General features: G+C 36.7%; 1 protein-coding gene across 1 annotated transcript in view; it reads left to right on the forward strand.

The window, feature by feature from the left end:
- dok7b (docking protein 7b) overlaps window positions 1-16,879 on the forward strand; it is a 38,436-nt gene that overhangs the window by 7,176 nt on the left and 14,381 nt on the right. The window contains exons 4-5 of the mRNA XM_053501380.1: window positions 861-1,061; window positions 13,251-13,370. Of these exons, the coding sequence (XP_053357355.1) occupies window positions 861-1,061; window positions 13,251-13,370 (321 nt within the window). The remainder of the gene's footprint in view (window positions 1-860; window positions 1,062-13,250; window positions 13,371-16,879) is intronic.

The raw sequence follows: 16,879 nt of genomic DNA on the forward strand, positions 1-16,879 counted from the left end.
TGAATGAGTTTATAAATGAGCGTGATCATGATGTCCTGTGATGGAATGGCTTCCAATCCAATTCAATTCAATTTAATCGAATCCATTTCAATCCAATACCTGCCCCATGCCGAGCATTCTCAAGACAAGCTCCAGATCCACCATGACCCTGGATTAAGGTGGTGCAATGCTTACTGAAGATGAATAGAAGAAAAACAATGTGTCTTTATGCTTTGACACAAACATACTTATCCTGTCAGCAGTCATATTTATATGAAGATAGTATTTAATTTTCAATTTATAATGTTAATATTCCTCGTTGTTACACTAATCGATACTAACTAATAATTAACGGAAAAAAAGATTTTGATATTCATATTCACAATATATTCACAATATACATAATAATATATTACAGATATACACACACTGTACAATATATAAAAAATACATAAGGAATTGCTGCATTTCATATATTGAAATGCTGCATATATTCATATATTCATTTATATATACAGTATATTTATATATTCACACACACACACACACACACACACACACATATATATATATATATATAATGAATATATATAAATGAATATATTTCAATATATTGATAAATATAAGCACTAATTTCCCATGTATGAAAATTTATTATTTAATCAATTGCAATTATTTTACAATATATTGCCATATATATTTTTTCCCATTAGGTGTAAAAGGTAAGAGTATATAATAACTTTTATTATCATATTATTATTATTATTATAATGTATTATTAGCATGTTTTTGAAACAAAAAGGGCAACTCTTCTTCTCTTTCAGTGATAGCACTTAAACAGTAAACTACTATCCCAAACTGAACTGTTGTTCCTTTTTCAGTCCACAGGTTCACTGTACATGTCCAGCCGGGCACTAAGCTGGAGAGCGGTGCAGCCTCCCTTCATCTGTGTAATAACCTGCTCGCTATAGCTCGAGACATCCCTCCAGCAGTTATTGCACACTGGAGACTGACTGACCTGAGACGTTATGGAGCAGTGCCGAATGGGTTTATCTTTGAGGGAGGAACACGATGTGGCTTTTGTAAGTCTCTTTTTGTGTTTTTACAAACAATTGTAAATGCAACTGCTGTAGTACTTTTAATGGTTCCCAGTGCTGTAGTACAACACAGGTTCCCAACCCTAGTCCTAAAGTACCCTGTAAAGCCCTGTCCCCTGTTCTGTGCACTTTAGTGTTTAGTGCCAACCCAGGAAGAGCTGTTTGGAGTTGTGTATTGAGAGCACGGACAAACATCAAACTACCCATAGATTACAATATTATCCTGATCCTCATTGTGTTAAAGATTGTAAAGGAATTCAGGTGGATATCTGTGGGCGGTTTTAATATAACGCTAGCTGCTTGCTGGTATAGATGCTGGCCCAGAACGCTGGTGCAGAACACTACTAATAGGCAGCAGAATATTTTACTGAATGTTTGGGTAGAACTTTGATGGATCCAAGATCTTAGATGTTACATTGAGGATCATGTTTTGCCTCAGGTAAGAAGTTACTTGTCAGATGAGACGTTGTTTGATTGACAGAGAGGAACGGAGCTTGGACTGAAGCTCTTGGCTCTGATGTCTAATTTAAGAGTTTCTCCTTTTAGGAATGTTATTGCTGCATGTAGGTCTCTGCATCTGGCATGCTTCAACCAATTGCTTTGGTCTCGAACCATAAAACTTCCTGCTCTATGATTGGCTAGTAGTTGCTACACTAGAAATATCTGGTTATTAATGCATGATGTTTTTGTTCAGTTTTGTTCTTGATATGCTGGTTAAAAACCTTGATCACTTAAAGGAACATTATATTTCTAACATTTCTTTAAGGGAAATAATCCAGGTGAACAAGTATAATGGCATATCCCAATTTGATTTATTCCTCTAAAATCACAGCTATTTGATCACACTTAATGACACATCATATGATTAATGTGTTATAGTTAAATAAATAATGATTATCAGTAAATTAAATATTATTGAGCATCCTTAAACCACAAACTTCTTGCTATCACATACATTTAAGTATATGCATATATTAAAGTATTATTAAAGAGCCATAAATTTTTTCCCTTTGGAACTGGTACTCTCCTGACGTTAGCGTCTACCTTTATAAATCTATACATATAATAAAACCGTAAAGTTGGCGTGTCTGTACATTAAAGATATTTGCGAAAAAATAATTTGAGAATACATAATATGAGTATATGTGTGTGCCCTGTGATGGATTGGCACCCTGTCCAGGGTGTACCCCGCCTCGTGCTCTAAGCCTCCTGGGATAGGCTCCAGGTCCCCGCAACCTTGAATACAGGATATACTGTAGTGGTACAGTATAGAGATAAGTGAGTGAGAGTATGTAATAAAACACATTAAGATGATTTTTGGAATTTTTGTCTGTCTGTTTGTTTGTGCATGCATCATGTAAAAACTACTCAACGAATTTTAATGGGGTTTTCAAAAGTGTATTTGGCCGAGCTTGACGTAACATACAGTATAAGCTTTTGTCATCGCAATCGGGCCATGGGAAGAGAAGATATACTACTTTAAATTTTAAATGGAAAACACCCTTATATCATAAACAAAACTTCATTCATCTCAAAATTTAACAGATGTTGCTGTACATTTTTTAATCACTCCACATACCGTAACATGTAAAAATGTTAGTTCATTCTGAAATTCAGCAGATGGCGTTGTACATTCTAAAAATGCGCAGGCACATCTAGTGTTAAATAAAGTCTCGTAAGCTAAAACTTGTATCATTGATTAGATATTTTCCTTTAATTGATAACTTTTTCTAATATGTTTCTAATTTAGCACAAATTGTTACTATAGAAACAAAAAAGACAGAAAAATGATTAAATTAATATAAACCTATGTTTTTTTTTTTATTAAAACCAGAGAGATCGTCAGAGCTGCTGTTACAGAAAATGAATCTTTGTGACCAGCCAGATTGGAGAATTTAACAGTGCTTTATAATGTTTAACAGTCTTCATGAAAGGGTTAGGTCTCTCCAAAGATCTCCACTTCTTTCTCTCATTTTCACACAGCATTAGTGCTGTTTTGTGAAGTGGAGGTTTCCTGCCAAGAGTCCAGTACGACAATTAGACGCACTAATTTTCTCCCATCCCTCTCTCCTTCTCTCTTATTCACTCTCATGCTCACACTGTGGTGGGTAATGTGTGATCCGGTCCAATCTAGACATTAGTAGTATTACAAAGCCCACCAGCTGTCTTTTTGGCAAATGAAATGCAGCTGTTCGTGCAGCTCTGTTAGACCTAAAAACCTGATTTGTCTACAAGCCAAATCCTGTAATAAAGAAAACCAGATTTCCCTATTGATGTAGCTTTTTAATTAATTTCTTGCTCGTGATAGAGGTGGTATGCAGTGCATTTCGTGAATGCTCAGCTGTCACAGTCGGCTGTGTAACAGTCTCAGGGCAGTTTTATAACCTTGGCATATTATAGTCATCTACCAATAACAGATGCTCCAATATAGTAGGACACAGAGGCATGACTCTCAAAGTGGGGTCTATGAGGCAAAGCCAGAGGTACTGTCATTTCTCTGACTGAATGACCGACCACCATTATCGAAAGGTTTGTACAAGGGACATTTTGTGCCATCCATGCATGTGTTGCATTTCTTCACCAACTAGCCAGCTACAGAATTTGAGGATAGTTGGAGTTTCAATGTAGATAACATTCCCTAACAAGCAGTGATTGATTTATAGTTATCTGCTAAATTTATTCACAAATTAACGAATAATTTACCGATAGACACTATGAGTAAAGGTAGGTTTTGGTAACAAAGTGTCTTCAAGATTTGCTATTATATTATAATAGCAAATAGATTCAATTTAATGATGGTATGAGGATGCTTATGGATGTTTAAGAACATGTAAGAACAAAGCTTGTCTATATACTTGATTTCTGTCAAAACCAAGGCAGATTCTGAGGCAGAAATCAAATTTTGCCTTGACACTCGATCCACCATGCGTCCCAAACGTCTTAAAAACTGCCAGTAACTGACGTGAGGAAAGGATGCCTGAATGCACCAGAGAGAGAGAGAGAAAGAGAAAGAAAGAGAGAGAGAGAGAGAGAGAGAGAGAGAAAGAGAGAGAGAGTAAATGTTGCAAATCAAGCTCAGGTAATCAAAACGTGGGTGAATAAACAGGCCGGGGTCAGTCGATCGGCAAACAACGTGAACAAGAGCAAACGCAAATTGTAGTCAATGAATTCCATCTAGCAGGGTCATAGGCAAAAGTCACACTGAAGATCAATGGCTTAGTAACGTCAGGAGTCAACTCACCAGAGGGTATACTTTACAATGCTCCTTGTATTCGAGTTCTATTTATACCTGGTGTTAAATGCGAACAAGTGCATCTGGTTAGAACTCCAGTGAGCTGGAGAGCATGTTGGCAATTACTGTCTACTTTCACTATACTGGTATGCAGTTTACTCTCAGCTGTCGTTGCTGGTGGCCCAACAAAGTTAAGCATCATCTAAATGAGTTTTTCTACCAATGTTAATCACTTTATGATGACCTCATTCACAATTCTGTATGTTTTAATTTACAGAATGAAGAACAATTAATGTTTCTAAATGTTGCACAATTGTGGGGAAATTAATTTACTGCCTAATCTTATAGAGTAAGTTTACTAAGTGAGCAGCAGACAGGTCAGGTAAAGGTAGGGTTGCCAGGTTGGACTATTTTAAAATACTTAACGGGGGAAAAACCTTCTTTTAAAGTAAATAATCTGTATTAGATCAAAGACATTTACACAAAATGGAAAAGTGTAACTGCAGACGGCGTGTTTATTGCAATAATTAATTACATGTAGTGTATGTATATATTTGGAAAGCTGAGTCAAATTTCACTTGCCACACCTAGTCTGGAAAGGGTTACCGAGTCAATTCTAAGGCTTTTGGGAATGCAGCAAAACACGGTGAGAGTCATTATTCACAGATGAAGAAAACTTGAAACAGTGATGAACCTTCCCAGGAGTTACCTACCAAAAATACTCCAAGAGCACAATGACAACTTATCCAGGAGCCCATAAAAGGAGCCCAATCCCTACACCATGTGTGGAGGAAATCAGGCACTGTGCATCACCTCATTAAAAGCATCCCTACAGTCAAACACGGTGGTGGCCGTCATGCTGTGGGGATGTTTTTCTGCAACTGGGCCTAAGAGACAAGTCAGAATGGAAGGAAAAAAATAAATAAAAATAAATATATATATATATATATAAACTTGAACAATTCTGAAAAAAGTGAAACTTGCTAAAGAAGCATATACCAAGCATGTAGCATCAGGCAGACTTGAGGCTGTCATTGCTACAGAAGCGATTTTAACTCAGGGATGTGTCTGAATCCAAAATGGGATATTTCAGTCTTTATTTATTTATTTAATAATTCTTTAATTTCCTTTCCTTTTTACATTGGCTTGGGATGATTCGTACCATGATGCTGTAAAGCAGTATAGTGGCTTAGTGATTAGCACTGTGACCTTGCACCTCCAGGCCCCAGGTCCGATTCCTGCCACAGGTATCTGTGCATAGAGTTTGCATGTTTTCCCCGTGCTTGCTGGGTTTCCTCAGGGTACTCTGGTTTCCTCCCAAACTACAACGACTAGGTGGCATTCCTGAATTGCCTCCAATGATCACCCTTGGCCTCCACAGTCCCTAGTTGGGCTACAGAGATTCCTAGATTGATGATGCTGTGATAGCTTACTTTTGGATTTTAATGTGCATTGTCTCTAAATGTTTACAAGGGCAACGCATCACTCATGTTATCACTTAATATCAAAATTCTGCATCTAGAATTCCACATCAAAAGGGCTGTGTAGCTGTGAGATTGTGCTTTATCCAAAGTGCCTTTTGTTGTCATGTCCAAATGCCACAAACATGTAAATGCACGTGCGCACATAATGTGACACGGTGGGATTGTGCAAGAGATAAGGTAGCTGGCATGCTTGGTGTTTTTGCCAATGTAGAGTAGGATTCCTGATCCCTTTCCAAAATTCAGTCTGCACAGATTACCTTACTGACCTTTTAATGCCCATAGCTCAGCAAAGCTTCTGTCCTCCAGGCATTCAGAACAGCCACGCTGCTCAGAGCCAAGAAGCATTCTGCTCCTGTACTGGAATCTTGGCTGAGGGTTTTGTTCACAATTGTTTTGTGCTTATAGACTTGCTATTGTCTTTACAAAGGATAAAGTGCAAAATTGTGTACCATCTTAAACCCCATATGTACACAATTAGGAATGCACTGATATCAATACCGACAACTCCAGTAAAAAAAAAATATACTTAAGTATATTACAAATATATTGAAATCTTTGATAGTACATTGCAAATATACTAACAAAAAGTTTTTTGTTATAATAATGTATTATAGTACACTTTCCAAAAATATATTATAGGAAAATATACTTTAAGTGAAAGGTTTGTCTTATTTCCAAAGGACACTTATTTTACCTTTTTAACTTCAGTTTATTTTTGTTATATAAAAAAAAAAATGCTTATATTAAATATATAATATTTAATATAAGATAGTCTCAGTATATTTCAGGTAGTTTAAGGTAAATCTTAGTATACTTATTCATACAGTATGTACTTATTTATGCTTATATTTAGTGCACAACTCTCATGCGTGCACGCTTTTAGCGTTTTTTAGTTTTTGCATTTTATTCACGAACCGATGTGCAATTTTCATCCCTTTGTGTTCATTTTCTGTGATAATGGTCACTACAATGTTCTGTACACTCAGGGCAGCTGCTCTCTGACTCGCTATCAAAGATACTATTCAAACATCTCAAAAATAAAACTCAAGCACGAGGAGTTCATTGCCAGCAGCACATAGCAGCAACTAATACAGACACCAACGAAAGTGTTCCATGACACCCTAATTGCTTAATACTAAGTAGGTTACCCTAAATAGGTTTCAGTGCATCCATAGTTACAATACAAAGGTTTTCTACACACATGGAAACACATGACATCATTTTTTTCAATTCTCCTATTACTTCCATTCATCATCATGACCCTGTCATCATATATATCCCTACCTCACATCATCCTTATCATTACCATCATATATCTCTCCATCTGACATCACCGTAACCTCTATAAACATCACTTGTGGTTTGACAGCCCTGACACCATATGGACACATCATTGGTTCCTTAATCATATATTTCCCTACGTGACATCAGTGTGATGAAAGATAACATCTTTAAACCACAACTGCTCTGACCCTGTATGGAGACAAGAGAATGGGACACGCTGGCAAGACCTGGTCACCTGTATTTATAGCCTGTTGATGGATTATGAAACCCGCCGCTCAGAATGTTATGTTTATTTTCGTAAAAGGCTTCTCATTTCTATAGCTGAGGCCTTTTCAGTCTCCATGGTGACTTTAAGGGATCTGGCACAACTATATTTACTACAAGTGCTGGAGCTCGGGGCCTCATTAGACTTGGGGAGAGGAATGCAGAGCCATAATTGTGCTGAGAATCTGCTGAGTGACACAATACAAGTAAACCATGTTCCATCCATGTGAGGTTGTTCTCCTCACAGCTGGAAAGTGCTTTCCAGATCATTGGTCCCACTTATTGAACTGTTATGACAGATATATCATATAGAGGGCTGTATATGTAGTGTGTACTTTAGTTAGGGTGTAGGATGCGACTGATAATAGTACCACAGATAAAAGGTACAAGAAAGGCAATTTGGTAGCATACAAAAAAAAAACAAATGGCAAATGTTCACTAAAGACCTGCATCATTGTGATTAAGCACTTTTTTTTGGCAACATTTTAGATCCAAATGCTTAACTAAATACATAATGATTAATACAGATACATAGATTTAGATTTACCACAAGACTGCTCTATGCACAATTGCCCTGCTTAGTGGGATTCCTCCAGGTACTACGGTTTCCTCCCAGGCTAATTGGCATTCCCAAATTACCTGTAGTGTGTGAATAAGCATATGAGTGTACAGTATGTATGGGTGTGTGTCCTGTAATGTATTGGCACCCTGTCCAGGGTGTACCCTGCCTCGTATCCTAAGTCTTCTGGGCGCTAGGCTCTAGGCGTTACAGAGTTTAGCAGTATAGTCGATGAGTGAGTAAGTGAGATGTTCAGAAGGTGTTGATTAATTTTCTAGGGTTCAATGTCTCGACAATAAGGTTTATAATATTATACTCATTCCAACACTAAAATATTTAAATAGTAACTTACACAACACTTGTATGATGGAATCCAACATCAGCATTTTGTATCAATCTGAGCTAAAATTGGATTTTATTTTTCTTCAACAAAAAAAAACATTTTTAGGGCAGATTTTAAACATATGTCTTATTAATGTTACAACAGGAAAAAAAGACAAAATAATGGCTGAATGTCAAATAATAATAAATTTCAAATTTAGCAATATGTACTGTATGACACAGGTTTACTTCATTTCGGGTCGGGCCATATCATGCCCCCAAGAATGTTGTTCTTTTACCATAATATCCATCACATTTCATTTTATACATATACAACACAGGTTTCACAGGTTACAGTATATAACAAAATAAGTTTTAAATTAGATCTAAATTGTTCAGGACATTTTACAAAATTACTTAAAGTTTTGCTTAGAGGACAGCTCTTTTCAGCCATTAAACCTTTTAACAAAATGATGTGCTGCATGACAACCACTCTGGTTACTATGCACTCTTTGGAAATAACCCAAATTACAGTTACTGAGGCTTTGCAAAAATCCATGGTTTGACCTGAATCTTATTATACATACCGGAATCAATACTACCACATATCATGAGGAAGTTCTGCATCATTACATCACAGCCTTAGTAATGGAGTGCCTCAGGGGTCAGTACTTGGTATGCTATTGATCTCCATGTACACTATATCACTGGAATTAGTGATCATGTCTCATGGATTCTTCTACCTTTGTTACACTAATGACACCTACTGGTGTTTTGCTGATTTACTTTTTTTGTCTCCCATCCACTTCCTAATTCTCTAAGAAGCTTGCAGACTGCCCTTTTTAACAATGCTTCCTGAAGAAAGACTCATCGTCTGAAGCTCAACCTTGACTAAACATGACCAAAAGATGTTGGGTTTTATAAATCACTATCCACATGACTAAGATTGAACCAAAAGCTCCTGCAGAGTTCTTCTTCATAACATCAAAAGAACACCATGAATACGGGCTTTATACTGTATATAACATCTTCTTTACAGAGTGTTTAGAATTCTGCTTTCTACTTGCTTTATGATCTCTTAAAGTTATGTCTTGTGACCCTACTAAGGTCACTCCCCTGGCTTCCACAGGCATCAAAGAGCTCTGCACCACATCCTCCACGTAGTTTGGTTCAAAAATACACACTGGCATGAAAACTCAGTTAACGCTCAACCTTAGGATGCCTGACATGTTCTCTTCTCAGAAGTAAACATACTTTTAATGCCTGATCTCATTGCTCAAGTATTCTTGGCCTTTAATGATCAAAGAACAAGCTTTCACATTTACTCAGAATGGATCTGTCAATATATTACTTTCCCAAAATTTCAAAACCTTCCTCATTAAGCAGTATCTAGGAAAACACTTCTCTAAATTTACTTTGCACTGATCCTGGAGTCATAAAATTAATTTACAGTTGGTTATGCACTTGGGTTAAAATCGTGTAACTGTTTAAAGAGCTTTTATTCGGGTTTTGAACTGTTAAAGATGAAAAAGGTGCTTTGTGACTTTTTGCACATTTTCTTTATGCCTCTAGATAAATGACTGTGATTGCATGTGTCCATATTGGGTGTATTAAAATGTAGAAATGGAAAATGAAGGTTTTTAGACATGCTAACTGTTGTCATTCACAGTGCTAGCTCAGATCTGAAAAAAGCTCTGGGAGGAGTTAAACGAAAAGTCAGTGACGGATTCAGATATGACTACCTGGGAAGTCACCCAGGGTGGCACAGAACACGCAGCGAAAAAAAAGAGAAAAGAACACTTTGAAATGATGATAACATTTGCACAATCAGTTTTTATCGCTCGTTTGCACGTCACATTTTTTCATGTCATTGTGCAGTCAATTAACTTCAGCTTTCAATCCACTTTTGCATTTACAATCTAATTAAATATCATCCCTTAAGGACCATGTGGCAACTCAACTGTTTGAGCAGCAAAGGGAAAGATAAAGAAAGGATTTTTCAGATACAATTCAGTGCAAAAAGGAGACTGGCCTGGAAAGATCTCAAAATCAGTTGTACGAGATGGGTAGGATGGTAGCTAAAGGTAAAGGTATTGACCCTACCTTAGTTCTCCCCACTGGAAGCCTGATTGTTAGGTGGAGCAAAAACAAAAATGCACATCTTATTTTGTACAGCAATGCAACTAGTAAAATAAAATTCTATGTTGAATATACACTGATCAGCCATCACCAACACACATAACATTAACACATTAACATTGATTAAACTCCCCAGATCCCAATCCGATTGAGCACCCATGAGATGCACCATACAAACATTTCTGATCCAGGGAAGCTCGACCCCACAGCACTGAAAGATCTGCTGTCAACATCCTGTGCACAAAAAAAGCACTCCTATATAATAATGCACCAAGGGGCCAGAGCTGCCCAGATGGTACAAAGGGATCCTACATGATATTAGGCATGATGTTTTGCATTGTGATGTTATGTCTGATCAGTGTCATTTAAAACATCCAAAGAGCAAGCATTCAATGTGCCTATAATCACTTAGGATTAAAGAAATTAGAATGTGAATGCAAAATCTTTGCATAAAAATCATTGTAAATTTATTTAGGTAGAAACACCTGCAAATGATTTATTTTTTAGTAACTAAGCTTGCAAATTATTGTGGATGCTATTAAGGTTACTCATGAAAAACATTACTAAATTAGGGCCTAAAAGCCTAAATGTTGATATGAATTAAAATTCTTTATTTGATTAATTTTGTCCTAAGGGTATGCAAATGTTTGCACTGAATTGTATCTGAAAAATCCTTCCTTTATCTTCCCCTTTGCTGCTCAAACAGTTGAGTTGCCACATGGTCCTTAAGGGATGATATTTAATTAGATTGTAAATGCAAAAGTGGATTAAAAGACAGTGAAAATGACTTGACCTGTAGGTATTTAACTGGATTTGGAAAGATACTGTACATCATGGATGATTAAGATACAAAAAGAACTGAGCTAGTAGGTAATATAATATTCAGCCAATTTGTCTTTGTCCAGTTTGTCTTTTCAAAGCATGCATGCACTCAGCGTTGTGTGTGATTCTGTTAATACCCTTGGACCGACAACAAGATTAACTTGACCATGTGACTGTACAGTATGGCATTACAGTGTGTCTTCACTGATGAGTATGTTAAAGTGGGTGACCTCCAGTGGCCTATTTACACATATATTGGAATGAAGCCAGTGCTCTGGACTGTGGAATTAAAGTGCACAGCTTAACTGGGAATTGATTCAGTTTACATTCTATACTTCTTTTAAACCTGATGGAATGCTATTTCTTTGAAGTTTATCCAGAATACAGATGTATTCCTTGAAATGAGCAATGTCTTTAGGGGAGCAAATAAGAGGCATGCCATTCTATTTAGAAAGACCGCCAGAAAAGTTCACATGGCACCTGATCGAGACTAGAGATGTGCATGAGAGATGAGGACTGGGATGCAACAATAAGATTAACTGCGTGATCATGACCATAGTGGTTTAAATTAAGCTAGTACAGATTCATGTATTTATTTTTTGCTTAAGTAGGGTTATTTAATAAGACTCCACTACATTCTGCAACAAATATCTGTCCTTTCTACTTTGCTACATTTGCCCATGACGTTGCGTTGCATAATTACTGTACACATACAGTGGTTCATGGAATCTGAAGCAGTAATATCTCCACATTCTGGCTATCACATATAATTGCTCGATTTGCATTTCCTCTGTGAAACACTCAATCATGTAGCAGGTGTTTGAAATCAGAAGCGGAGATGGTTTCAGACAAAACGACAAAAACGTACATTCACAGTCAGGAAGCAGAGAGCATAAGTGAGTGAGAGAGAGAGAGAGAGAGAGAGAGAGAGAGAGGCTCTTACTTAAATGCTATCATGAAGTAATACAAGCCCAGTAATTTTGACATTTGAAGTTAAGTACTTTTGTACTTTTACTTTAGTAGTAATGTAAATGTATGACTAGTAATATTTTAATTGGGTATTCCACCTATGGGATATATGTACTGTACTATGTGCCCACACACTTATTCTAATATGAATATTTGGAATACTTATATAGGTAGTCCCCATATTACAAACAAGATCTGCCGCTAAGTGTTGTTTTTAAGTTGAATTAGCAGGTCAGAACAGGTATATATTATATATATATTATAAGAGAAAAGGTTGGGCAAAATACAAAGTTACAAACTGAAGAAAGAGTCACTTGCATTGTAATGTGAGTCAGATTAAAGGACAGTGTTTATCTCCCATGAGCTGTCCGACCACTGACTGTACGGTGTTCACAGAGTAAATTGTGCATTCAAAACATTGTATTTGTAATTATATACCTGGCATTAAGGTGGTCTATTTGTAACTTTGAGTTGTCTGTATGCTGGATGCAGATTCTTCTGTATACACATACAAATAAAGAAAGTGCCTATTTTTTTGACATAACAGTTTTACATATAAGTACATAGTAGTATAGGCTCATATACAGTCCAGTACATATACAGTGTAAAAAGAACTCTTGACATTGGTAAAGTTATTTTCTGAAACTACAGAAATGTAATTGTTTAACTTTTCTTTGGCCTTGCCATATTGTTCTGGTGTCCTGTCTAGTTAGCATGCACTTCCCTGTGTATTTACTGTCCTGAGTGTTTAGTGCTCTGAATAATTTTATTCTGAGAAACTTTAGATCTGAGTTCACTGCCATGTACTTGCACCTTATTTAGTCCTATATACTAAGCTGCTATAGTGTGTACAATGGTCCTGAAGAAATGAAATTATATTCCAGTGTATACAAGTCACAGGGAGGTCTGACAATAAATCCCACTTGTGTTAAATGATGAAAAGTAACTTTGTTGCACGGCTGATAAATATTTGAATAGAATTTATGATCTACTTTAATCTCCTATGCCATTGTAGTTGCACTCCTTATTTAATTCAATGTTTTAAAAGAGAAAGTAAATTAAATGATTAATCTGACTCTGTGTCTGTCCACTTCCTCAAGGGACCGGTGTCTTCTTCCTGGCCTGTACAGAGGGAGAACAGATCAGCTTTCTGTTTGACTGTATTGCTCGAGGCAGCTCTCCAAGCAGGACACCATTTGGCTTGCGCCCCTCTCTACCAGGTTCATGCAGCACATTTGTGTGTGTGTGTGTGTGTGTGTGTGTGCAAAATTCATGCTTTGTGCTCTTTCTCTCTCTGTCTGATTATTTGTTAATTAATTAGTAAAAACTGGCCAAATTTAAGTAAGAAATAAAACCCTTGGCGGCATATTATTGTAGAAAAATAATCAGAGATGTGTGTGATGAGGCCCAACATGAAAAGAGTTACTTTTACATCCCATACTAAATAATTTTTCAATTTGCAAAGTTTTATTCCTCTGACACCACAGCGATTTTTCTACAATTGTCTTCAACACTAACAGTTTTTTATCAGTTAAAGAAGGACACTTTTTTTGTAATTACATTTATTGTTCTAAACAAGTTAGTCTCTCACTTATATTAAAACAACTATAGTTATTTTGTCAGCAACATGCAGTGCACGAGGACAAATATTTCCTCACTGAAAACATGATCATATTAAACATTACATATTTTTCTAATCTGTTAGTGTGGCGCACCAACTATACAGTCCCTCGAGAATGTGCTTTTCTGGAATATTAAAATGAAAGAATTTATATAAACCTGCGATTTGCATCTCATATTCAATACATTTTAAACAATAAGAGTTAAAGATTCAAAAGAACAGGAATTAAGTAACCCAACCCGCACAAGAAAAAAGTTCCCAAGCTGGTAGTACTGTATGTTTGATCATAAGCATTAAAGTGAATGTGAAGAGTAACTGTTTTATTATGTGAGAGACCGCGCACATAAGTTCTCCGAGCACTCTGAGCCATGAGACAAGGTGCGCTTATTCTTGCATTTCTAATGACCACACACAAACACTGATACTGATCAAAAGACTCTCTATTAACGTACTGTTAAAACAATGAACATTTAGAAAAAATTATCCTCATTAAAGAATTGAAGATACATATGAGTTTATTGTCTTTGTAATTATACAGCAACATTTTGTTTAGTAGACCAGAAGTAATAGAAATAATGAAAGAATAAAACAAACAAAGAAAAAAAAAGACTTGGTGTGGTTTGGTGTCTGGCACCAGGATGTTAGCAGTGGATCCTGTGGGTGCTGGGGGTTGTGACCTCCGTGGATCAGACTTGTTTGTTCGATGCATCCCATTGGTGCTCATCCTGTTGCAGGCTGTGGTGCACTGGGTGTTCTGGTACCTTTCTATCATGGCCAGGATTGATTTTTTCCCCCAGCGATTTATGGTGCATTGGCCATATATATATATATATATATATATATATATATATATATATATATATATATATATATATATTTGGATATAATAAATATGACAATAATAATAATAATAATAATAATAATAATAATAATAATAATAACACTGCTCAAGTAATGGAAAAGTCTCAGCCACTAAATTAACAGTGTAAATGTCACTATTCAAATCCAGCTCAGAGTCATGTGGAGAAACAGCTTGACAAGTTAATTGAGTCTGCATAATGTTCTGGAGCTGACTGAGCAAGGAATGAATGGCAGGACGTGGCAGAGATTAAAACTTTTGGCAAGCAATTTTCTGTGTCTTTCCTTGTGCAGAAGAGTTAAATGATATCAACCATTACAGTATAACAGCTCTCTCTTATGATTTTTGGATCAGTACCTCACAATATCTACTTTATAACCTCACATTTTTTAAAGTGGATGAAATGAAAATTACATTCAATACTGAACAGCCGTGTAAGTGCCCGATTTCAGCAGGAATAACCTGTAAAATGAATACAAGTACTCATGGATGACAGTTATGTCTGCTTAAGTTTAACTTTCTATATTGTACTGAGTTTTACATCTAATCTTCTCTGATGTAATTATGCATCAACCAATAGATCTGCTTGAAAGGGGTTTTACAATAGGTGGAGTTTAACATTTATGTTTGGAGGAAACTTTTTTAACTAAACTGCATACACATTCTAACTATTGTGTGGTGTGTTACACATGGACAATAGTGCTAAGCTTGCAATAAAAACAAACAACACAGAGCATTAAATCAGTTTCAGACCACTTTTTTTTTTTTTTTTTTTTACTATTTCACCCACAGCGTTATGCTGGGTTTTACACATGGGTCCATACAAACGAAGCATGCTGGCCTTCCAAAGAGATAACAGTCTGTTAAAAGTGAAATATCAATTTGTTTATGTTCTGTTAGAATTTTCTTTTTTGTTTTTTAAAACATTTAGCAAATACATGAACTAATTACATTTTCATTTAAAATATGGGAAATATGCACTCATTCATATCCAATTTATTGCACGCACACACACACACACACACACACACACACACACACACACACACACACACACTCTTTTTTCACTTATCTTCAGTAACCACTTTATGATCAATCCAACTGCAGGAACACTGTGAATAAGCCAAGAATACACACAGAACCTTCACTTTAAGTTGGAATAAATGAAATATTTTTGTAATTGGCGGGGTGGTGTGGTAGCTAGCACTGTGTCATTGCACCTCCAAGGTCAAGGGTTCAAATCCCACCTTTAGCCTGTGTGCGTGGAGTTTACATGTTCTCCCCGTGCTTGGTGGGTTTCCTCCGGGTACTCCGGTTTCCTCCCACAGTCCAAAGATATGCAGGTTAGGCTAATTGGCGTTCCCAAATTGCCCGTAGTGTGTGAATGAGTGTGTGAGTGTGTGTATGTGTGTGCCCTGCGATGGATTGGCACCCTGTCCAGGGTGTACCCCACCTCGTGCCCTAAGTCTCCTGGGATAGACTCCAGGTCCCGCGACCCTGAATACAGGATGAAACGGTATAGAAGATGAGTGAGAGTGAGTGGTAATTGGTGTGGTGGTGTAGTAGCTGCAGTAGCCCTGTCATTGCACCTTCAAGGTCAAGGGTTCAAGTCCCACCTTTGGTCTGTGTTGGTGGAGTTTGCATGTTCTTCCCGTGCTTGTTGGGTTTCCTCCATGTACTCTAGTTTTCTCCCACAGTCTAAAGACATGCAAATTAGGCTACTTAGTTTTTTAAAATTACCCAAAGAGTGTGCGAGTGTGTGCCCTTGCCATGGACTGGAGCTATGTTGAGGGTGTATCCTTCCTTGTGCCCTGTCCCCGGGGATAGGCTCCAGGGCCCATATTCACAAAGCTTCTTAATCCTAAAAGTTGCTTCAAGTGATGAAAAAGTCTTAGAATTATGACATTTTCTTAGAATTTCCCCATAAATTTAGGATTAAATATTAGTAAAAATAAAGATTATTCACTAAACATCTTAGCCCTAAAAACAACTTTTAAGGCAAAAATTGTTAAGAGTAGAGAGGATGACTTAAGACGCTTAAGAGTTTCTATAGCAGAGGACAAAATGTTGGAAAAAAGAAATAATGTCCAAACACTACAAGTAAACACTGCTTTTCTGTCCAATGGTTTTCTTGTTGTTTTACTTCCTTCCATCTTTCTTGGATTGTTGGCTACATACCATCTAAAAGTGCAACTTAAATAGACTGTCCAGCAAACATGCAAATTAGTAAAAGGTGGGCCATTTTGCTC

Source organism: Clarias gariepinus, chromosome 8 (genome assembly GCF_024256425.1).
Source record: "Clarias gariepinus isolate MV-2021 ecotype Netherlands chromosome 8, CGAR_prim_01v2, whole genome shotgun sequence".
In the NCBI taxonomy this organism is placed as follows: domain Eukaryota; kingdom Metazoa; phylum Chordata; class Actinopteri; order Siluriformes; family Clariidae; genus Clarias; species Clarias gariepinus.